This window comes from Stomoxys calcitrans, chromosome 4 (assembly GCF_963082655.1).
Source record: "Stomoxys calcitrans chromosome 4, idStoCalc2.1, whole genome shotgun sequence".
Classification (NCBI taxonomy): Eukaryota; Metazoa; Arthropoda; class Insecta; order Diptera; family Muscidae; genus Stomoxys; species Stomoxys calcitrans.
Genome location: NC_081555.1, coordinates 31,726,628 through 31,751,517, shown reverse-complemented (window position 1 = coordinate 31,751,517; position 24,890 = coordinate 31,726,628). Strand labels below are relative to the sequence as shown.

The window sequence follows — 24,890 nt, the reverse complement described above, 5'->3', positions numbered from 1 at the left end:
TCATGCAGACACACACACACACACACACACCACCCACCGAAACGGTCACACATGCATTCACTAAAATATCGGTCACGAGAATATCGCTTTTATCACGAACACTAAAAACTGTTATGAGATAATTTTTGTTTTTCTTGCTGTTCTTATGGTTTAGTTTTCCCTTTTTTTTAAAGTGGGCTTTATTGTTGTTTGATGTTTTGTTTGTTTTGGTGGGCTTTTTGTTTTTTTTCTTTTTTTTCCATTGAAAATTACTTAAACATTAAATTTAGAAGAATTTTCATCTTACGTGGTGATTGACTTTTGGTTTGTTAATTTTTTTTCTTTCGAATTTCCTCTCTCTCTCCCTCTCTCGCTCGCTGGTTCTTTTAATTTATTGACAACAATCGATTAGTCTCCCACCGTATCGTTAGAACGTATGCCTAATCAGTTAATTGGACAAGAATAACAAAGGCAACAACATACTAAATTTGGTAGGTGGTAGTAGTTGGCGGTAGGCAAGCAGCAGTTAGGCAGTTAGTCAGAAATGCCAGAAATGGTTTGATTTCTTTAAAGCCGTTCTGTTGTGTTTGTCTTTCTAGGAATGTGAAGAGAAACTAAAAACTTTGCCAAATAGGAAACAATCATGTGGAGGAGAACGAAACAAATCCATAAATAATTTTTTGTCATTTGGTCGACATACATGTGCGTGAACCCCGTCTATTGTGGTCGAGACCAGCACCGACTCGATGACTGGCTTGTTAGTTAGCTGCTGGCGTTGGAGGCGTCACTAAAACTCCACTGTCCCACCAAGTTTATGGGCGACAGTATGGGCGGTATAGGGAGCGGCGCAGAGGTGGGGGAGCCATTTGGTCGCCTAACTGATGGTAAATAAATGGCAAAAGTCTTAACTAAAATGAAGCGATATGCCAAAGCGGCAGCAGTTGCCGGGCGTAGAGTGTTGCCATATTTCTTTTATAGAACCAAACTAACATCTGTTTCAGAAGAAGAAGAAGACATTGTGCAAAATTTTGGAAAGATGGCTGGATAAATACGCTTAAAAATCGGGCGATACATATATATGAGAGCCATATCTCAAACTGGATTTTGTTTGCCGTCGTTGAGTGTAGCGGACGTGTTTTTGTTTCGCTCCTCGAAAAAAGAATCATATCCGTATCTCAGAATAGGTATTACAAATCAGGAAAACAATTTTAAAGCTTTCTGGAGTAGGCTAGAAATGGAATCTAAAGACTCAACAGCAGCGGTGGTTCCATTGACCGTAGCGTGTTGTCCTCCCGTCCTATAGGTGTGGGTGCCTTAGCACCTGTAGTCGAGTGTAATGCTTCAAGCGCACAACTAGTCGTCAGACTAATTAACGAGGAAGAGACAGATAAACCAGGGGCATGCACAGTTCGTCCCCAGCCTTTAAGTAAAGGTGGCGTTTCTGACTCGGATTCAGACAGCGACGGTGTCAATGAAACAGTCATCTTAGCCAAATCGAGGGATGAGGGCATTGAGATGACGGCAGAAGTGAGCAATGGCTTTGCTAAGCTCACAAGCCGGCCGAGAAAGCGATTCGGTGCACGACGAAGGAGACAGAGGTGTAGGTACCGGCAGCGTAATCGGGCGAAAGTGCAGGATGCTGGAAGGGATAGAACTGACATTCCAAGCACTTCTACGGAAGCTGGAAAAAGAATCAGATCTCCCGAAGGGCATAACCTGCAAACTTTCAGCCAAATCGCGTAATAATTGCGCCCTCTAGAAGTCAAGATCCGAGATCGGTTTATATGGCAGCTATATCAGATTATGGACCTATTTTCAGCCAAATCGCAAAATTGCGCCCTCTAGAGGCTCAAAAAGTCAAGATCCGAGATCGGTTCATATGGCAGCTATGAACCGATTTAGACCATACTTAGCACAGTTGTTGAAAGTCCTAACACTTCATACATAGTTTCAGCCAAATCGGATTAAAATTGCGCCCTCTAGAGGCTCAAGAAGTCAAGATCCAAGATCGGTTTATATGGGAGCTATATCAAAACATGGACCGATATGGCCCATTTACAATCCCAATCGAACTATACTAATAAAAAGTATTTGTACAAAATTCCAAGCGCCTAGCTTTACTACTTCGAGAGTTAGAGTGCTTTCGGACGGACATGGCAACATCGACTTAAAATGTCCTGACGATCAAGAATATGTATAGTTTATTGGGTCTAAGATGGTGTTACAAACGGAATGACAATAGTATACCCCATCCTATGGTGGAGGGTATAAAAACATATGAAAACATTAAAAAATGTTGGTAACTTTTTTTACTGTTTTCCAAAAAAACCAAATACAAATTACTGGCAACACTGCCTATGTCCGACCTGCGTATTTTAAAAACAAAAAACCGGAGAAAAACATGACAACAACAGCCAACGATGATGACATCACTATCGAACCAACTCAGAACACAACAGTAATGAACTTAACTTTACTTGAATTGACTAAGGAAAAAGCGAACCAACAAAATGCTCCAACATTTAGACAATGATGACGAACACGGTGGGTTCTGTCAGTCAGCTCGACGGCTAGCCAGCCAGCCAACCAGTCGGTCGTTGGTACTTTTAGTACACGCACATTACCATAATTCGTCTACGAATATAGACAGCAAGAGTTGAGAGGAGATGGAGACGGGGGAGGGGGAGTGGGTTCTAGAAATTCCCCTCCCTGTTTTGAAGAAATCCTCCTGCTAATAAAAATCTACCAAAGTAACTCCCATAATGGTTATAAATACATAACTATTGCCGCCATTCAAATATGGTGTTTTAGTGGCAAATGGTTGTACATACATACATAGTATGTTTGTTGGTATGTATGTATGTATGTATGTATGTAGTCCACGTAAATGTGTGCTAAACATGAATAGAGTTAAAGACAGACATATAGATAGACAGACAGACAGATATAGAAAGCATTGTATGAGCATAAATAAAGAATACTTGTTTTTTTTTTTTGTTTTTGTTGTTGTTGTTTTGTACGAGTATTGTCATGTATAGGAATGTTCTCCATATCAGCCATCGTTCATCATATCTAACATTAATAAGCATGGTCATAAATGTAGCAAAGTTGAACACTGGGAAAAATTTGTGTTTGACAAACTTGTTATAGGGAATTTAGAGGCGTGGTAGGTATGATGGTAGCGAGTTTGGCTGGCCAGTATAGATGTAGTTACTTTGATTCCCACCAGGATCTGGGGTGTTTTGCTAGAAAATTATAACTATGGCATGACCATTGGCCAAAATTGTTTCATAGAAGACCTTTATAAATTAACCGAGTCTACCTGGAATAGTTTAAATGTAAAATTTTGGTTTCTCACAAAAATTTGTATTAAAATTATGTTGCTTATTTTGATTTTCCTAAATGTATTGGGTTGCCCAAAAAGTAATTGCTTTTCAAAATTGGCTTCGAGAACTAGACCACTTCTTATTGAAAATTATGTTAATCTTTTGTCTTTCAACTGAGAGCTCGTATCGCTCTCTCTCTCCCTCTGTAACGGTAAAAAATTGCATATTTAAGACAACTGCGACATTGCCTCAGAGTCAAAACCAGCGAAAGAGTCTAAAGCCAAAATCGAAAAAAAAAATAGATAACTGCGGGTTTTGGTTTTTTTCGATGTAATCATCAATTGACAGATATTTAAAAACACGTTCTGTGACAAATAACGCTAAGAAATGAGAAGTAAAGTATGAAAATATAAATAAAATCAAGGAAAAGAAAAAATCGATGTACCATTTTAGGCAAAAGCTGTACACACGAGGAGTACGATCATGATGTGCCATGTAACGTCTACTTTAGAATCTATGATCGGGTTTAATCTCAAAAGAAATTGAAAAACACGTTCTGTGACAAATAAGGCTAAGAAGTGAGAGGTTAAGTATGAAAAATTAAATAAAATCAAAGAAAAGAAAAAATCGATGTACCATTTTAGGCAAAAGCTGTAATCAACACGTACACACGAGGAGTACGATCATGATGTGCCATGCAAACTCTGCTTTGGAATCTATGATCGGGATTAATCTCAAGAGGATATTTATTAAAAGCGCATATTTGATGTGTTATGTTACATTATTTTTTTATCTCTGACTATAGAAAAGTTTTTCACCACACTTAGCGGCTATCCCAGCACACTTAGAAGACAGATGATAATGAAGAGAGATTCCCTCATATCGTTGGGTGCTGCCAAGATTTAAGTCTACCTTAAGGGATTTTCTTTAAATAGCCTAAAGATGTTTTGCACCACTATTTCTCTTAGGGTGCACACACACGCATAGTTTTCGCTACACTGGCTGCTTGCCTAGGATATTCTTTAAAATACATCATGCTGGGAAAAAAGCGAGATAATTATTCATTATAGCAGCAAAAAGCTAACTGAAGCATTTTCGTCTACTCGTCAATGCTATAAGAATTTTCCCATAAGTTTATTTGGTCTTTTCTCTAAGTGTATCTGTGATTTCCCTTCTATGCAAAATTGCTACATTATTGTGCCACACTGTTGCGGCATAAATGTGGCAAATGATTTGTTTAAAGTAACAGACGATGACGACTATGACAACAATACCGCCAGCGACAACAGACAAAAAGACAACGGCGACAACGACGACAGCAAGGCAGGGTAACAAGAATACAAACATAAAAGAATAAAAATAAACAAGTCGTAAGTCATTGTTGGATAATATCGGTCGGTTACACTGGGATGTGATGTCAGCATCCGTTTCTCGTGGACCAAGAGAGCGAAATAAACTAAAACAAATAAAAAAAAATCGACGTTACACTTAATGCTGAAAGTATTGAACCTGTTTTTATGTTTAAATAACAAATGCGAAAATGTCCCAGGTTCAATGACTGCCATACAGACAATTCTCTTATTATGAAATACTCAAACAATCACATGGTTGTATATGTGGACATACACACATATCTTATATGGATAAAGATCTCTTTGTGTCTTTCTGAGACACATATAACAACAATTGTATAAAAGCTTGCATATATAGTTGTACATGCTTATATATGTATCTACATGGACAATTACAAAGTAAAATATTTTTCACTTTTTTTTTCTCCTTTTTTGTTTTTGGCAACATTTCATAAAATATGGCTGCCGCTGATGATGGTGCTGTGGCACATAAAAACAAAAGAGAAAAAAAAAACTGACAAACAACAGAAAAAAATACAATGACCGGGAAGTGTAAATAATAAGCAAAAGGCAAAAAGACAAAAAGATAGACCGGCAGACGGACAGACGGCGAATGGTTCAAACGCCAAACCATCAGTGCTGCCGAAATAGAACACAAAAATCACAGATATAAATCTTGTAAACATATCTAAGAAAACCATCCTCAAAACCCCAAATACAGCAAAAAAATTTTATTATGACAAAGTAAAGCCAAATAATGCAAAAGCAGCTAATTTCAAGGTTTTATTCGTGTACAATTAAATTGTTTATAATTACATTAAATGTTAACACGAATTTCATTATTATGCCTACATCATTATGTCAGTCTTTATTGAGTTCAGTCAGACTGGTTGGTTTAAATTTACTCCATTTGTATAATACACACAAAGCGGTGTTGCCATTAGAAAGGGAAATCTCCCTTTTGGGAAAACTGGACAACTTTTTAAAATTAATATGATGGAGAATTGATTGAAATTAATTAAAATTGTCAAAATTTTTTGCAAAGAAAACTCTGTACAAGGATCAACAAATTTTAAAAAATAAATCAAAAACAAAAATTTAAAAAAATTAAAAAAAAAAAATTAAAAAAAAATAAAAAAATTTAAAAATTTAAAAAAAATTAAAAAAATGGGAGGGTGCCATAAACTCCGGCGTAGGTACATCCGTGCTTGCGTGGAGACATTTTTTGCAAAGAAAACTCTGTACAAAGGTCAAAAATTTTTAAAAAATAAATTAAAAACAAAAATTTAAAAAAATTAAAAAAAAAACTAAAAAAAAAATTAAAAAAATAAAAAAAAAAAATTTAAAATTTAAAAAAAATTAAAAAAATGGGAGAGTGCCATAAACTCCGGCATAGGTACATCCGTGCTTGCGTGGAGACAAAGAGTTGTCCCCTCGACATCTTTCTGAAAATTTCCGAGATCGATTCAGATATAAACCGATCCGCCGATTTAAAATCTTGGGCCCATAAAAGCAGCATTTTTTGTCCGATTTTGCCAAAATTTGGGACAGTGAGTTGTGTTAGGCCCCTCGACATATTTTATGCAATTTGCTCCAGATCAGTTCAGTTTTGGATATAGCTGCCATATAGACCGATCTCTCGATTTATGGGTTTGGACCCAAAAAAATGCGCTTTTATGGTCCTGAAATATGGCTGCAATTTGGGACAGTGAGTTGTGTTAGGGCCTTCGACTTCCCTCTTCAATTTGGTCCAGATTTGGATTTAGCTGCCATATAGACCGATCTCTCTATTTAAAGTCTTGGTCCCCTAAAAGTCACATTTATAATTCGATTTCACTGAAATTTGACACAGTGACTTATGTTAGGCTTTTCGACATCCGTGTCGTGGTTCAGATCGGTCTATATTTGGATATAGCTACCAAAAAAACAATATTTTGTCCTACGAAATTGAATAATGGCTTGTACTTATTAGACCACTAAATGTCCTCGCCGAATTTGGTCCAAATCGGACTATATTTCGATATAGCTGCTATGGGTGCATAAATTATCCTTTTTTCACCGGATTATGACGAAGGTGGTTTGCATATATACCCACGGTGGTGGGTATCTAAAGTACGACCCGGTCGAACTTAACGCCTTTTTACTAGCCATGATTGGCAAATATTCCAACTTGGAGAGTGGTTTTGGAGGTTGGGACAGCCTCCTATCACTGGAATCTAATTTTTAATACCATATTCGTAATCTACTGCCGCAAACCTTTCATTTGAGTCCCATATTGTCATGATCGTCCAAAATGCCCATTTGAGGGGGTTTTGGAACGGGTATGGGCCCATAGGTAGTTGGACCCAATTTTTAGTATCAAATTCGTACACTATCTCGAATATTTTTTATTTGAGTCCCATAAAGTCCCGATCGGTTCACTATTATTTTTGTGTGGTGCCTCTGGCGTAAGGGGGAGGGTCCGCTCCCCCTCCGATATCAACAAATTATATAGTGTATTGTTGTTTTCAGACCCTACTGGTAATCTACTCCCGAATACCTTTCATTTGAGTCCCATAATGTCATTATCGCCCAAAAATGCCTATTTGAAGGGGTTTTTGGTCGGGGCGGCACTAGGTACCTGGACCCACCTTTAATACCAAATTCATATTCTACTTCCAAATACCTTTCATTTGAGTCCCAATCGGTTCTCTTTTATTTTTGCCCCCCGTTGGAACCATCCTATTCCCTCAACAAACCCCAGGAGAGATACCAGAGGTACGTTCGCAAGTTCACCCAGATCACAGAAGAAACGGCTCCCCAGAAAGGAAAGCCTACTTCTCTGCAGACCCGGACAGGAATATAGCAAGTGCTCAATAGTCTCCGCCTCATTCTCATCGAGCCAAATCCTACAGAAGTCATTGTGGGGTATTCCCATGCGCGCCGCCAAGAGGCATATGGCACGGTGTCCGGTTATGACCCATTTCAACGTACTCATCGACTTTTTATCAAACGCCAGCAACTCCCCCGTCCTCTTCCGGTCGATGCCGAAGGAGTAAAACTAGGTGCTTGAAATTTTGCATAAATACTTATCACAGTTAGGTTGGGATTGTATATGGGCCAAATCGGTCCATGTTTTGGTATAGCTCCCATATAAACCGATGTCGGATCTTAACATCTTGAGCCGCTAGAGGGCGTAATTCATATCGGATTTGGTTGACATTTTGCACCAAGTTTTTTATTTTGACTTCCAATAAATCTGCCAAGTATGGCCCAAATCGGTTCATAAACTGATATAGCTCCCATATAAACCGATCTCGGATCTTGAATTCTTGAGCCACTAGAGGGCGCAATTCTTATCCGATTTGGCTTAAATTTTGCATACGTTGCTTTATTTTGACTTTCAACAACTCTGCCAGGTACGGTCCAAATCGGTTCATAAACTGATATAGCTCCCATATAAACCGATCTCGGATCTTGACTTCTTGAGCCTCTAGAGGGCGCAATTCGAATCCGTTTTGGCTGAAATTTTGCACCAAGTATTTTATTTTGGTTTTCAACAACTCTGTCAAGTATAGTACAAATCGGTTAATAAACTGATATAGCCCCCATATAAACCGATCTCGGATCTTGACTTCGTGAGCCTCTAGAGGGCGCAATTCTCATCCGATTTAGCTAAAATTTTGCATCAAGTGTTTTATTTTGACTTCCAATAAATCTACCAGGTATGGTCCAAATCGTTTCATAACCTGATATAACTCCCATATAAACCGATCTCGGACCTTGACTTCTTGATTCCTAAATTGAGGAATTCATATCCGATTTGGTTGAAATTTTGCACCAAGTTTTTTATTTTGACTTCCAATAAATCTGCCAAGTATGCCCCAATTCTCGGATCTTTACTTCTTCAGCCTCTAGAGGGCGCAATTATTATCCGATTTGGCTGAAATTTTGCACAATAAATGTCGCTCTGGTCTCCAACAGCTCCCATCGGGCCATATAGCTGAAATAGCATTCCATTATCCTTTGTTTGTCTATAAAAAGATATCGTCCAAAGAACTTTACAAATTCGATCCATGGTGGAGTGCCAAACTTAGCACGCTTTTACTTGTTACATAGATAGAGATATGAAAGATTTTTGCCAGAATTTTATTCCTTCAGCAAATTTTGTTGAATTTTTTTTTTTCTATAGAAAATTTTACAATCTTTGTTTGTTTCTCTTGCGAGACGAGCTCAATGATCGGAGATGCAAATGGAAATGGAAAGCCAAAGATTTCAACACACACCAACCACTATGGGACGCGTTTGGTCTTTGGTTAGAAGACTTTTCAACCATATTATGTGTGATGGCTTCAAGGGCCGTGCGTTGAGATGTTGTATTTGAATCGTTTAAATAGCGAAAACGCATCTATGATACAATTACCACATTAACCAAGCTCGGTAACGCTGCTTATTAGCTGTACTTTTGTTATTTTTTCCCCAACATTTTTTTTTTCTAAGAAAGTTTTGTCAAGATTTAATTTCTATAATATTTTTTTTTTAAATTAGATTTCTATAAAAAATTTGATTTTTGTAGAAAATTCTGGCAACTTTTTATTTCCAAAGAAAATTTTGCCATTATTTTTTTTTTATCCCCAGACGGCAACACTGTCAACTTGTGTACTTTAATCTGTCCGTATGTTAAAATGTAATTTGGTTAATGAACGTGAGTTTGTTTGCAATTACATACCAGATAGCGCAGCTGACTGACTCGCTGGTGGCTTAAGCTTAAACGATAGGTTCAGCACCACCAAAAACAACACTGATGATCCACCATACTTTACCTAAGCTTTTGAATGAACCCAATGAATGGTAAAAGAGGCGGAAATACAAATCATCAGTAGAAAAAAAAAACAACAACAAAAAAGAGATTTGGGTGATTTTTATCGCAGTTGCTTACACAATTGCGACTATAGCGATTAATGGAAAAACATTACAAAGTATACATAAAAGAGTATACAAAAAAAGCCAAATGAGTGTAAACATGAAATTTTATTTTGTTCCACATAATTAAAAATTTCCAAATAAACGTAGAGATCATTTGTTGTCTTTGTTTTTCAAAGTATTTTTTGTTTTCTTTGTTTGAATTTGCACGTGCGTGAGCTAAGATGTTTTCAAAACAGGTATTGGAAATCAAGTTTATATTCTTTAGCAGAATTCGTAATGTTGTCAAACATTTCGTAACAATATGGCATATGGCTTAACACATCAAGAATAGAGTGGTGGATAGGTCTTTAATAGAAACAAACAAAGATAAAAAACCGAATATAAAAACTTTTTTAAATCATAGACAATAAACTGAAGTTGTTTAAGAAATGGAGTTGCTAGGCTTATAAACTTGAAAGAAGGGTTTTGATTGAGCCTATAGCATAGAACTTATAACTAGAAAGTTATAATGCATATGGTGAGTGATTTCAAACTCCTTTCGATGTTTATGCTCTAACCCGTTATAAGAAAATCAGATGATTATCAGATGATTATTCAAGAAATTTAGTCATACCTAAATGCGTACCAATTTCTAGCAAATGATATGTCTTTATGTGAAAATCTAAGCGAACATATAAATTGGACTTTTGTATCAATACAAGTCATTATATTGGCTTCGCTAAGATTTGAATCAAGCAGACCTTATTGGGAGAGAAGTCTTTGCATTGCTTCTTAATACGATATTCCATACGAAAACCATGAGAAAATCTTGTAAAGAATTGATATTTTAATGTGAAGCGAATAAAATAATAAGCATCAAGAAGGGTAAAAAAACGGTACATCATTCTTTATACCCTTACGTGTTCCCTATGTCATTCCACTGTCCTGGTCTTAGCAACAAATCCAAATTTCAAAGAATCCGAAGAAAAATGTAATTTGTTCTTCAAGCACAACAAACAATGAAAAGAAGCTGAGAGACAGACATCTAGATAGACCAGCAGACAGGCATAGGCAGTTTATGTCGAAGACTAATCTCCCGAAGGCTTTCTCATGTACATATGTTAAATAGATTAGCTTAGGCTAAAAACAGCATACCATGACAAGAGATTACTGAGAGCATTGTTTTTATTTTTTTTGGATGCACAATTTTTGAGTAAGAATATTGCAAAGAGTAAGAGAGAGTGAGAGAGCGAATGTGGAATAAGAGGTAAGGTTGAGTGAGTAAGAATATTGCAAAGAGTAAGAGAGAGAGAGAGAGCGAAAGTGGATTGAGAGGTAAGGTAGAGTGAAGAGATAATCCAACATCTGATTACATATACATCTGCACAAATCCAAAAGTCCAAACAAACAATAGTGAAGTCGTTTAGATTTGATACAACACATGTTATAGGTATTAACGATCTTATCATATCGTCTGTGGGAACAATTTGTTCTATCGATATATGTGAAGAGCTTTCAGAAAAGGTATTACATTTGAAAACTTTTTAAGAGAGTGGGAACTCTGAAAAATTTTGCCAGTTTAGAAAAAAACAATTTACTCGTCAAATGTCTGGAATTTTAAACAGATCAAAAATTATAATGCAAATTGTTATAAAATTAATTGTTAGATCGAATTCCGGAAGCCTTTTTGGTGTCTTCTAGTATTAGATACTATATATGTTTGTAAAAAAAAAGCCCAAGATCCACCATTTGGGTCAACAAATACCCACCTCGGGTATATATGTAAACCACCTTTTGGGGGCAAACTTCTCATATATCAATGAGTGCAGTCCGATTCAAGTTTAAGTTCAATGATAAGGGGCCTCCTTTTTATAGCCGAGTCCGAACGGTGTGCCGCAGTGCGACACCTCTTTGGAAAGAAGTTTTACATGGCAAATTACCTCACAAATGTTGCCAGCATTAGGAGGGGAAAACCACCGCTGAAAATTTTTTCTGATGGTCTCGCCAGGACTCGAACCCGAAAGGCGTTCAGCGTCATAACCTCTACGCTACGGTGGCCTCCATAGCAGCTATATAGAAATACACCCATATCAGCTATATATTGGGTTGCCCAAAAAGTAATTGCGGATTTTTCATATAGTCGGCGTTGACAAATTTTCTCACAGCTTGTGACTCTGTAATTGCATTCTTTCTTCTGTCAGTTATCAGCTGTAACTTTTAGCTTGCTTTAGAAAAAAAGTGTAAAAAGAGTATATTTGATTAAAGTTCATTCTAAGTTTTATTATAAATGCATATACTTTCTATTAAAAAATCCTCAATTACTTTTTGGGCAACCCAATAGAAATATGGTCACATTTGGACCAGTGCAGTACTAAATAAGTACAAGTCAACGTTCACTTGTGTTCAACAAGATATTGGTCTTTTTAGTAGCTATATCTAGAAATAAACCGATCTGAACCCTATACGACACGGATGTCGAAAAGCTCAACAAAAGTCACTGCGTCAAATTTCAGTGAAATCGGAATAAAAATACGCCTTTTATGGGGCCAAGACTTTAAATCGAGATATCGGTCTATATGGCAGCTATATCCAAATCTGTACCAATTTGGGCCGAGTTGCAGAAAAATGTCGAAGAGCCTAACGCAACTCACTATCTCAAATTTCGTAGAAATCGGACAATAAATGCGACTTTTATGGGCCTAAAATCTAAAATCGAGAGATCAGTCTATATGGCAGCTATATCCAAATCTGGACCCATCTGAGTCGAATTGAAGTGGGATGCCTATGATCCAAATCGTTTCATAACCTGATATAGCTCACATATTATCCGATCTCGTATTTTGACTTCTTCAGCCTCTAGAGGGCGCAATTCATATCCGATTTTGCCGAAATTTTGCCCCAAGTTTTTTATTTTGACTTCCAATAGATCTGCCAAGTATGCCCCAATTCGGTTCCAAAACTGATATAGCTCCCATATAATCCGAGATTGGTCTATATGGCAGCTATATCCAAATCTGGACCGATCTGGGCCAAATTAACGAAGGATGTCGAAGGGCCTAACACAACTCACTGTCCCAAACCAAAACTCGGCGAAATCGGACTATACATCCGACTTTTATGGGCCCAAGACCTTAAATAGTGAGATTGGTATACATGGCAGCTTTATCCAAATCTGGACCGATCTGAACCAAATTAAACAAATATATCAAAGGGGCTGACACAACTCTCTGTCCTAAATTTCGGCGACATCGGACCATAAATGCGACTTTTATGGGCTCAAAATCTTAAATCGAGAGATCGGTCTATATGGCAGCTATATTCAAATCTGGATCGATCTGGGTCAAATTAACGAAGGATGTCGAAGGGCCTAACACAACTCACTGAGCTAAATTTCAGCAAAATCGGATAATAAATGTGGCTTTTATGGGCCCAAAATCTTAAATCGAGAGATCCGTCTATATGGCAGCTATATCCAAATCTGGACCGATCTGTGCCATATCACAGAAAGATGTCGGGGGACCTAACACAACTCACTGTCCCAAATTTCAGCAAAATCGGATAATAAATGTGGCTTTTATGGGCCCAAAATCTTAAATCAAAAGATCGGTCTATATGGCAGCTATATCCAAATCTGGACCGATCTGGGCCAAATTGAAGAAGGATATCGAAGAGCCTAACACAACTCACTGTCCCAAATTTCAGCACAATTGGATAATAAATGTAGCTTTTATGGGCCAAAGACCCTAAATCGGAAGATCGGTCTATATGGGGGCTATATCAAGATATAGTCCGATGTAGCCCATCTTCGAACTTAATCTGCTTATGGACAAAAAAAAAAGAATCTGTGCAAAGGTTCAGCTCCATATCCCTATTTTTAAAGAATGTAGCGTGATTTCAACAGACATACGGACGGACATGGCTAGATCGTCTTAGGGTCGGAAATGGATATTTCGACGTGTTGCAAAGGGAATGACACCCACCCTTCGGTGGTGGGTCTAAAAACAATGAAATTTTCCTTTAGATTCCAAAATTCCAATCGTTTTTTTTTTTTTTTTTTGTTGAAAAACCAGTAAGGAAAGTCAAAAGTCGGGCGGTGCCGACTTTAAAATACACTACACCTATCCTATAGGTACAAAGTGGGAGCTATATGTAATTCCGAACCAATTCTAATGGTCCTCGACGGTTGTTTTCAGATGGGTTCTTAAACAATCCCTATGAAATTTGGAGCAAATATGTTCAAACTGTACTAACTACGGTTGACAAATGGCAACATTATCGCAAATTAGCCAAAATATATGGGAGCTATATCTTAATCTAAACAGATTTTTACCAAACTTCTTAGATATTGAGGTGGGCATCGAGGAAAGCGTTGTGCGAAATTTTGGCAAGATTGGTCAATAAATGCGCTTTCTGTGGCTCTTGGAGTGAAAATCGGGCGATATACATATATGACAGCTATATCTAAACCTGAACCGATTTCTATGAAATTCATCATTAAAATTAAGAGTCAGGAGAAAATTCTTCCTGCCGGATTTCGAGTGAATCGGTTAACAAATGAGCACTTTATTGCAAAATTTCTCAAAATCGGACGAACATATATATTATGGGAGCTATACCTAAATCTGAACCGATTTTGACCAAACTTCTTAGATATTGTGGTAGGCTTAAAGGAAATCGTTGTGCACAATTTTGGCAAGATTAGTCAACAAAAGCGCTTGCAGTGGCTCTAGAAGTGGAAATCGGGAGATACACATATATGGCAGCTATATCTAAATCTGAACCGATTTTTATGAAATTCACCAGTAATATCGAGAGTAAAGAGAAAACCCTTGCTGCTAAATTTCGAGAGAATTGGTTAACAAATGAGAACTTTATTGCAATAGTTCGCAAAATCGGACGAACATATATATGGGAGCTATTTCTAAATCTGAACCGATTTCGAGCAAACTGTATAGATATTGTGGTAGGCATCAAGGAAATCGTTGTGCACAATTTTGGCAAGATTAGTCAACAAAAGCGCTTGCAGTGGCTCTAGAAGTTAAAATCGGGCGATACATATATATGAGAGCTATATCTAAATATGAACCGACTTCCATGAAATTCACCAGTAATATTGAGAGTCAAGAGAAAATCCTTCCTGCCATATTTCAAGAGAATCGGTTAACAATATTCCATTTTATTTTGTTATTACTGAAAATCGGACGAACACATATATGGGAGCTATATCCAAATCTGAACCGATTTTTTCCAATTTCAATAGGCTTCGTCTCTAGGCCTAAAAACATTCCTGTACAAAATTTTGAAACGGTCGTATGAAAACTGCCACACATATCAACATGGACAGACGGACATACCTATTGGGTTGCCCAAAAAGTAATTGCGGATTTTTCATATAGTCGGCGTTGACAAATTTTTTCACAGCTTGTGACTCTGTAATTGCATTCTTTCTTCTGTCAGTTATCAGCTGTTACTTTTAGCTTGCTTTAGAAAAAATGTGTAAAAAAAGTATATTTGATTAAAGTCCATTCTAAGTTTTATTAAAAATGCATTTACTTTCTTTTAAAAAATCCGCAATTACTTTTTGGGCAACCCAATAAATCGAATCAGAAAGTGATTGTCTTCCTTCTGGGTGTTACAAGCAAATGCACTAAGTTATAATACCCTGTGCCACAGTAGTGGTGTAGGGTATAACATTTATCAAAAGGCAATATTTCAAAGAAATTTTCTCTGAAGAAAACATTTTAATAAAATACCAAATTTCAATAAAATTTCCTCTTAAAATAAAATTGCAATGAATTTTTTAACGCACAAGTTCAATAAAATTTTCTCTAAGACAAATTTTCTATTATATTCTTTTAAAGCCAGTATTTCAATGATTTTTTTTAAATCAAACATTTTTATCAAATAAGTAATAATTTCAATTGCCCTGAATACTTGCTTATGGGAAAAAATTCAAAAAACTGGATGAATTTAAAAAATTACCGATTTATTAAATAATTTAATAATGAAATATTTTCCTAAAACGACCTGAACATCCTATTATTTTCCAATTTCCTAAGAATTGATGTATGTTAAATTATAATAAATTCTGTCTATTGCAGAAATGTATTCGTTTTTCTTCTCTGCAAGAATGCTTTTTGTCTTTAGAACTTTCCACTATTAAAGTCCTGTTGCTGTGCAACAACAACAACAAGGAAACTGCTTCAATTTGCATGGACTACATTGCGTATACGCTATAATGGTACATATATTTATTATCATATAACTCATACGCCACAGAGTCTCATTAGAAATGTGTGTCACGTACACGCGTTCTCCTATGCATCCCTTTTTCATAATTCAACTTTTTAAAATATTTGTCACAAATGTAATTTTAATAGTTTTAAAAAGAAAATCTTTATAATGTGTCAAACATTAACGAGATTAATGGGCCACAATTTTTTTTTTATAATGTAAACATATTTAGAATTTTTTCTTAGTTTCTTAGGAAAAAAAAACTGACACAACTTTTGACACTTTGTCATTAAAGACTCTTGAAGTATATTAAGAGAATATCTATGGGGCTTTTATGACAGTTTTATATGCCAAGATAGTAAATAAAATTTGTGTTTATTCTCAGGGTGTCTTCACAAAACCAAACACCTGTTGAATGTGTGCGTGTGATCACATGCTTTGCCATAAAACATCCAAAAGTGTGAAAAGGTCGTAAAATTAATTTTTTTTTTTTTTCTCAAAAAAAAACAACATAAAAACATTTTGTCATTCTAAAGAAAGCATTTCACTGAAATAGTATTGCGATAGTATTTTAATTGGGGATAAAAAAACAAAGATTAGGTAATTTGTTATATTTTTATTGTGACTATAACAAATTAACGCAAACTGGTCCAAATATTTTACAAAGAAGATTTCTCTCAAACACTCCAAGTACACTTATCTTACAATTGATAAGAAAATACCAAACACCCACCCAACATTATGGGCGACGTGTTTCGCCTTTAGAAGCGGCTCATCGGGTGCTTTAGGTGTGAAGGTTACCTAATGGTAGTTGATATTTATTTCGAAGTTATGGCGATTTCTACAAATTATGTTTAAATTTTTTCACAATAGCAGCAATCTTTCAATTCATTTGTTTCATTATCATACAGCAACAAATATTTGCATGAGATCGCAAATTGATTTTTTATAATTTTTTCTTCTTTCCTTTATAGTATCAAAAATTATTTTTAATAAAATCTTTACTTACTCTTCTTGAACCTCTATGCCGCTGTCATCCATATTTGATTTGTAGTCTCCATCTGAACCAAATCCAAAACTTGGCTCCACATGTTCAGACAATGGTGTTGGCGTTTCAAACACCAATGTTTCTACCATGGAGCCTTTGGAGGAACCAAATGATACCCTGAAAATAAAAAAAAAATAAAATTATAATTTGTTTTAAAAGCAAGAAACAGTTTAAAATTGAACATTTCAATGAAATTCAAACTTAATTAATTAAAAATTATGACAAAATTCTACACAAAAACAGAATTTTCACAAAAAATTTCTAACAAAAAAAAAAGTGGGAAATTTTTTCAAAAAAAAAAAAAAACAAAATGCTGAATATGTTTTTTAAACAAATAAATTTTTATAAAATTTTTTAAAAAATAAAATTATTACGACAAAATTTTGGCCAAATTCCCCATGATAAACTTTGACTTAAAAGAAAAATCCACCAAATTTTCGAAAAATTTTCTCTAAAGACAAAATTTTTATGAAATTTTCTCTAAAGACAAAATTTTCATGAAATTTTCTCTAAAGACTAAATTTCCATGAAATTTTCTCTGAAGACAAAATTTTCATGAAGTTTTCTCTAAAGACAAAATTTCCATGAAATCTTCTTTAAAAACAAAAGTTCCATGATATTTTCTCTGAAGACAAAATTTTCATGAAGTTTTCTCTAAAGACAAAATTTCCATGAAATTTTCTCTAAAGACAAAATTTCCATGAAATTTTCTCTAAAGACAAAATTTCCATGAAATTTTCTCTAAGGACAAAATTTCCATGAAATTTTCTCTAAGGACAAAATTTCCATGAAATTTTCTCTAAGGACAAAATTTCCATGAAATTTTCTCTAAAGACTAAATTTCCATGAAATTTTCTTTGAAGACAAAATTTCCATGAAATTTTCTCTGAAGACAAAATTTCCATGAAATTTTCTCTAAAGACAAAATTTCCATGAAATTTTCTCTAAAGACAAAATTTCCATGAAATTTTCTTTAAAAACAAAATTTCCATGAAATTTTCTCTGAAGACAAAATTTCCATGAAATTTTCTTTGAAGACAAAAATTCCATGAAATTTTCTTTAAAGACAAAATTCAATGAAATTTTCTCTAAACACAAAAATTCCATGAAATTTTCTCTAAAGACAAAATTTCCATGAAATTTTCTCTTAAGACGAAATTTCCATGAAATTTTCTCCAAAGATAGAATTTCAATGAAATTTTCTCTGAAGACAAAATTTCCATGAATTTTTCTCTTAAGACATAATTTCCATGAAATTTTCTCTTAAGACAAAATTTCCACGAAATGTTCTTCAAGGACAAGTCGATACAACTGAACAATTCAAGAATATCTAAGAAGCCCGTTATTTTTGACCAAAACCCGATTTGGATATCCACCACCATATTTAGTATCCTATTTTATTATATCTCCACTTTATCTATATTGGGTCGATCTGGATCATGTTTTGTACAAGTACCGAGAACCTTTCTTATAGATTAAAATTTCAGATAACTTGGTTAATAAATGAGGCTTTTATGAGCGTAAGACTCTAAAATGGCCGCTATATCCTAATAAAGTGTGATTTGGACCAAATTCGGTTGGGATATCGTTTGGCCTAGCGTTATTTACTGTTCCAAAATTGAGCCAAATGGGTTAATAAATGCGCTTTTTATGTGCTTCAGACCCTAAATGGGCAAATTGGTCTATGCGACAGCTATATCTAAATAAGTTCTGTTGTTGACCACACTCGGTTTGAATATCGGTTGGCCCAATCGAACTTACTGTTCCAAATTTCAGCATAATCGGATAATAAATGCGCCTTTCACGCACTTATCCAAAATCGCTGGCAGCTATATCCAAATGTAGTCTGCTGTGGACCAAAACTCGGATCGAATGTCGATTGGTCTAGTCCAACTCACTGTTTCAAGTGTCAGCGGAATCGGGTTATAAGGCGCTGAATCCCAGATCGGCCTATATGGCAGCAATATCTAAATATGGTCCGGTGTGAACCATACTCCATTTGGTTATCCGATATCCTACTGCAACTCACCGTTCCCAATTTCAGCCAAATCGGGTAATAAATGCGGCTTTATGGGCTTCAGACCCTAAATTCGCAGATCGGTTTGTACTGCAGCAATGTCTTAATGTGATCTGATCTGAACCATACTCGGTTCAGATATTGGGTAAACCAGTTGCATTTACTGGTACAAATTTAGCAAAACCGGGTTATACAGGCGGCTTTTATAGGCTTAAGACCCTAAATCCACAGATCGGTCTATATGGCAACTATATACAATGATATGGCAACTATATGCATAGAAGTTGAAAGTTAAAACAGAACACCACATGCAAATCGGACAAAAATTGTTGCCTAAGGCCTAAGAAGTCAGGATGGCAGATTGATTTATATGGCAGCTATATCAAACCATGTACCGATATGGCCCATTTAGAATCCCAAACGACCGACACTAATAAGAAGTATTTGAGCAAAATTTCAGGCGCCTAGCTTTACTCCTTCGAAAATTAGCGTGCTTTCGATAAGCTAGATCGACTAAAAATGTCATGACGATCAAGAATACATATACTTTATGGGTGTCTCCGACGAATATTTCTAGGTGTTTCAAACGGAATGATGAAATTAGTATATCCCCATCTTATGGTGGAGGGTATAAAAATAAAATAACTCTTAGAGAATATGAAGCAAAATTTTGCCAAAGGCAAAATTCAGCTTGAAATCTTAATTTTTAGATAACCATTTTATAGTTGAATGTCAAACCGATCGAATAAGTTTTGAATCGATACATATTCTCACTGATAAGAAATTCCTCACAGACCGTTTGATTTCTTACATTTTTGTCTTATGTGTTGGTTTCAATTTATTTCTTGTATCTTGCACCGCGCTCTGATGGTATTCTCTCTGTGTTTTTTGGTCTTTTTTCTCTCTTCTACCTTCTTCTAGAGCGGACACATCAAAAGTGAAGCGGCTAGAAAACAAGAATGCTAGTCACATGCCCCCCTCCCCGCTAACCTTATCTAACCTAGACTCCATTTCTTTTTCGAGGGATAGCAAATAAAGTGATAATTTTGTTCTCCCCCACCCTTCTCTGTCAATGGCGAGCATTTCGTCGCAAAAATATAAAATAATGAATAATAAAATATATTTTGTTTTGTTTGAAAAATCTGTAATAGAAAGACTTGAAAATTTGAAATTCGTCATACCATTGAAAGGCCTGCAAGTGTTAACCACCTAAAAAAAATAACATAGAATAGATGTAAATCCTCTCAATAAACCTTAAGAGTGTCAAATGTACTTTCTCTCTCTCTCTCTCTTGCTCTCTAAACTGCTCTTTACTATGTCCAAATAAAGAACGCGAACAATGTTACAACGGTATTAAGCAAATCTAAAATTGCCATAAATTTGTTCAAGTAACAATTAGTTGAAAGAATTGTGGTATTCGTATATACCTCTTCCCATATAACCACAACTACAACAACAACAACAAAAAACCATAAATTATTGTTGTTGTATGAAAACCACCTGCTGTTCTAAAGCTTAAAAGGAAAGAAATTTTACATGTACTATGATAATGTTCTACAGGCAGACAGACAGACAGTTTTTATTTGTATTTCAAATCGCTCAGCTCACTTATTGCTACACTGCAATATTAACTGCCTATAAGGAGAGGGGATTAATTAATCACCTTGTCTGCATAAATTCTACAGTTTATTGATAAACTTGCTGTTGTACACTGTCGCATGCCATAAAATAATAACAGAAAACAGGATTAACTCAATTGTTTACAATGTGTGCAATGCCTTCATTAGTTTCTTGACTTGATTCATTTGATTGTTGGTCTCTGTGTATGCTGCTGCTGCACTGGCACTCTCAACTCGGGTATTAGTTTCTATTTAAAACGATTTCAATGTGCTAAGACTAAATGAAAAAATATAATCTGTAGAGATCAATGTTTGCAGCAACAAATGAGATACAAGAAAAAAAAGGAGAAGAAAAAAACGCAGGCAATGCTGCAATGTTGCTATGTTGCTGGGATTAGAGAGCCATTCAACCATCAAAACAAATAAAGAAAACAAAAACAAAAAAAACACAGAAGGAGAAGAAGAAGCAGCAGCAAACGACATAGGATATTTTTAGTATGCATCTCTGGTGTTTGTGCATGCATAAAGTTATTTGAACTTTAAAGCAATGTTTACCCGACCGAACGGCCGACAGACCAGGCGACCAACCAACCAACTGACTGACTGACTGACTGCATGCCAAAAACAGCAGGGCACACCACAACATTCAAGTTATGTGTTATTGTGTAAATAGGTAAAAATAAAAACTGAGCCAAAAGAAATGCATCCAAGAATCAACCAAAAGGGGAAGACGCCAAAGGGGCTGTATGGGCGCACTCACTTACATTGAATTGAGAAAAAGTAAAATGAAAAGAGCCCTCCACTTCGTCTTTGGTGACATTCGCACAAGTAAATATTTAGACAGCATATAGCCATTGCATGAAGTCGATAATAATAATTTCTTAAAAATGTTATCGATTAATTTTCACAGAAATTCGATTTTCTGAATTTTGTTTTGATAACTGGACCTGAATCTTAAAAACTCTGAGGTCATGTGTATGTGGGGCCATCCTAACCCCCAACAAGTTATAGTCTGATTCGGACCATAAGTAAATTGAATGTTGAAGACCATTGTAGAAGTCATTGGGTAATATTTCAGTCCAATCGGATAAGAATTGCGCCTTGTAGGGACTCAAGAAGCATATTCGGGAGATCGGTTTATGTAGGAGCTGTATCAGGCTATAGATCGATTAAGATCATATTGGACACGTCTGTTGAAGGCCGTTGTACCAAACTTCAGCCAAATCGGATAAGAATTGCGCCCTCTAGAGGCTTTCGAAGACAAGATCCCAGATAGGTTTATATGGCAGCTACATTAGGTTATGTATCGATTTGAACCATATTTATAGCAGTTGTTGGAAGTCATAACAAAACACTTCATGCTAAATTTCAGCCAAATCGGATAAGAATTGCCCCCTCCAGTGGTTCAAGAAGTCAATATCCAAGATCTGTTTATATAGCAGCTATATCAAGTTATGGACCGAATTCAACCATACATACGGATGAGAAGTGCGCCCTCTATTGGCTCAAGAAGTCAAGATCCAGGATCGGTATATTTGGCAGCTATATCAAGTTATGGACTGAATTCAACCATACTTAGCACAGTTGTTGGAAACCTAAAAAAACATCTCATGCAAAATTTCAGCCAAATCGGATGAGAATTGCGCCCTCTAGCAGCTCAAGAAGTCAAGATCCAAGATCGGTTTATATGGCAGCTATATCAGGTTATAGACCAATTTGATCAATATTTGGCACAGTTGTTGGAAGTCATAATAAAACACCTCATGCAAAATTTCAGCCAAATCGTATGAGAATTGCGCCCTCTAGTGGCTCAAGAAGTCAAGACCCAAGATCGGTTTATATAGCAGCTATATCAGGCTATAGACCAATTTAAACCATATTTGGCACAGTTGTTGGAAGCCTTAAAAAAACATCTCATGCAAAATTTCATCCGAATCGGATGAGAATTGCGCCCTCTATTGGCTCAAGAAGTCAAGATCTAAGATCGCTATATATATCAGCTATTTCAAGTTATTGACCGAATTCAACCATACTTAAGACAGTTGTTGGAAGTCATAACAAAACACCTCATGCCAAATTTCAGCCAAATCGGATGAGAATTGCGCCCTCTAGAGGCTCAAGAAGTCAAGACCCAAGATCGGTTTATATAGCAGCTATATCAGGCTATAGACCAATTAAAACCATATTTGGCACAGTTGTTTGAAGTCATAACAAACAACTTCATGCAAAATTTCATCCGAATCGGATGAGAATTGCACCCTCTATTGGCTCAAGAAGTGAAGATCCAAGATCGGTATGTATGGCAGCTATTTCAAGTTATGGATCGAATTCAACCATACTTAGCGCAGTTGTTGGATGTCATAACGAAACACCTCATGCCAAATTTCAGCCAAATCGGATGAGAACTGCGCCCTCTAGTGGCTCAAAAAGTCAAGTTCCACGATCGGTGTATATGGCAGCTATTTCCAGTTACGGACCGAATTCAACCATACCTAGCGCAGTTGTTGGATGTCATAACGAAACACCTCATGCCAAATTTCAGCCAAATCGGATGAGAACTGCGCCCTCTAGTGGCTCAAAAAGTCAAGTTCCACGATCGGTGTATATGGCAGCTATATCAAAACATGGACCGATTGGCCCATCTAAAATCCCAACCGACCTACACTTATACGAAGTATGTGTTGCAAAATTTCAAGCGGCTAGCTTTACTCTTTCGAGTGTTAGCGTGCTTTCGATAGACGGACAGACAGGTGGACGGACGGACATAGCTAGATCGACTTAAAATGTCATGACGATCAAGAATATATATACTTTATGGGGTCTTAGATGCATATTTCGAGGTGTTACAAACGAAATGACGAAATTAGTATACCCCCCATCCTATGGTAGAGGGTATATAAAAGGTTATAAAGACCGATCAAGACAGTATAGACTTCAAATTAAAGTTATTTGGGAGTAGAACACGAAACTGTCATTCAAATTTGGGCCAGGGCCAGGTCCGATAACAACAATATGGAACTCGATAGGAAAGCATTTAGGGCAAGTTTCTGGAGGAATGCCGACCCGCTAAAACAGAATAAAATTTGAGGAAATGAAAGGGACTTGGGTGTAAAGTCCAAATCTGATATCAAAAATTTAGGCCGTGTTAGGAGACGCCCCGCTAGCCGAGTTGGTAGCGTGCTTGGATTACTAGTGCAGGGGTCGTGGGTTCGATTCCCGCCAGAAGCCTTGGTCTGTCGCTACTGTGGTGTCACAATGGACTTAAAATTGTCTAAATGAGTCTGTAAAGAACTGCCACTCTTACCTAACCTAGGGGACGCCCCATTTCCAAAAATACTCAAGTGAACATTTTGACGGATTAACGACTTTATGCGGATCAAATAAAAGACCTTTTGGGAGTAAACATTTCAAACATTTTTCCTATGGCTGCCTTTCTCAAGGAATGTAGATTTTGATCCCCCGGTGACGAATATGAATTTTTTCATATCCGAAGGAAGGCGGACCCTCTTTTTGTCTAGTTTTAGAAATCATTAAACACTTAGGCATGTGCAAACATAAAAGGAAATGTATATGGCGCTGGTTTAGCACGGGAGACGACAACGTTTCTATTTGGTTTTGCAAATATTTCAACTATGAGATGAAAACAAATTTCATATTTAAAGTGCATGTATTTATTGTTTTGTTTACACAGGTGTAGAGAACATATATTAGAAATTTAAAATTTTTAAATTTTCATTCTCATCATTGGGATACAAAGGCGGGGAAGGCATGTCAGCACATTCGTCTTGGTGAATATTTTCTTAGTTTGCTAGTTATACGCTATGCCACTCCGATGGTGAAGGGTGATAAATGTAAGGGAGGACTCACATTATTTTTTTTATACAATCTAGCAGTATGTCTGTCTGTCTGTCAGTGTTAATCTATTATCAAAGTACAGGTCGCGGTAGTTAGGTTAGGTTTAAGTCATCAGACTCACTTAGACATTTTCGTCCATTGCGATATCACAGGAACACAAATGTCATGTTTAACGCAGATGCCTGCCATCACGGCCCAAATCTGCGAGGCCCAAGGGTGAATACAATGCATCACATGTGGTAATGCACACATGAGTAACAATTTGATCCCACGTATTTGGACGGGAACAGTAGAAGGAAGATGCCTTCTTGTTCCTACCGTTGAACCATCCAAATCGCTTTATAAATCCCAACAACTTGCAAATGTTGACATCCGCTAAATCAGTTCTCAAAGAAATGAAAACCTAAATTGGAAATCCTTCTGACTGCCAGTGCGGGACACTTTTGTCCTCACAGCAAAAGTCGTTACTTACAAACTTCAGCCTGACAGCATATTTTTCGATTAGACAGTGACAGCAAAGCGCAAAGTTTTTGAATTTAGAAATACAGTCGAAACCGCATAACTGTAAATCGCTTA

At 36.3% G+C, this 24,890-nt stretch overlaps 1 protein-coding gene across 1 annotated transcript in view; it reads right to left on the bottom strand.

Annotated features, from left to right (window-relative positions):
• Positions 1-24,890, bottom strand: part of LOC106084543 (WD repeat-containing protein DDB_G0292056) — a 98,089-nt gene that overhangs the window by 56,210 nt on the left and 16,989 nt on the right. Inside the window, exon 2 of the mRNA XM_013248294.2 lies at positions 16,785-16,940. Within this exon, the coding sequence (XP_013103748.1) occupies positions 16,785-16,940 (156 nt within the window). The remainder of the gene's footprint in view (positions 1-16,784; positions 16,941-24,890) is intronic.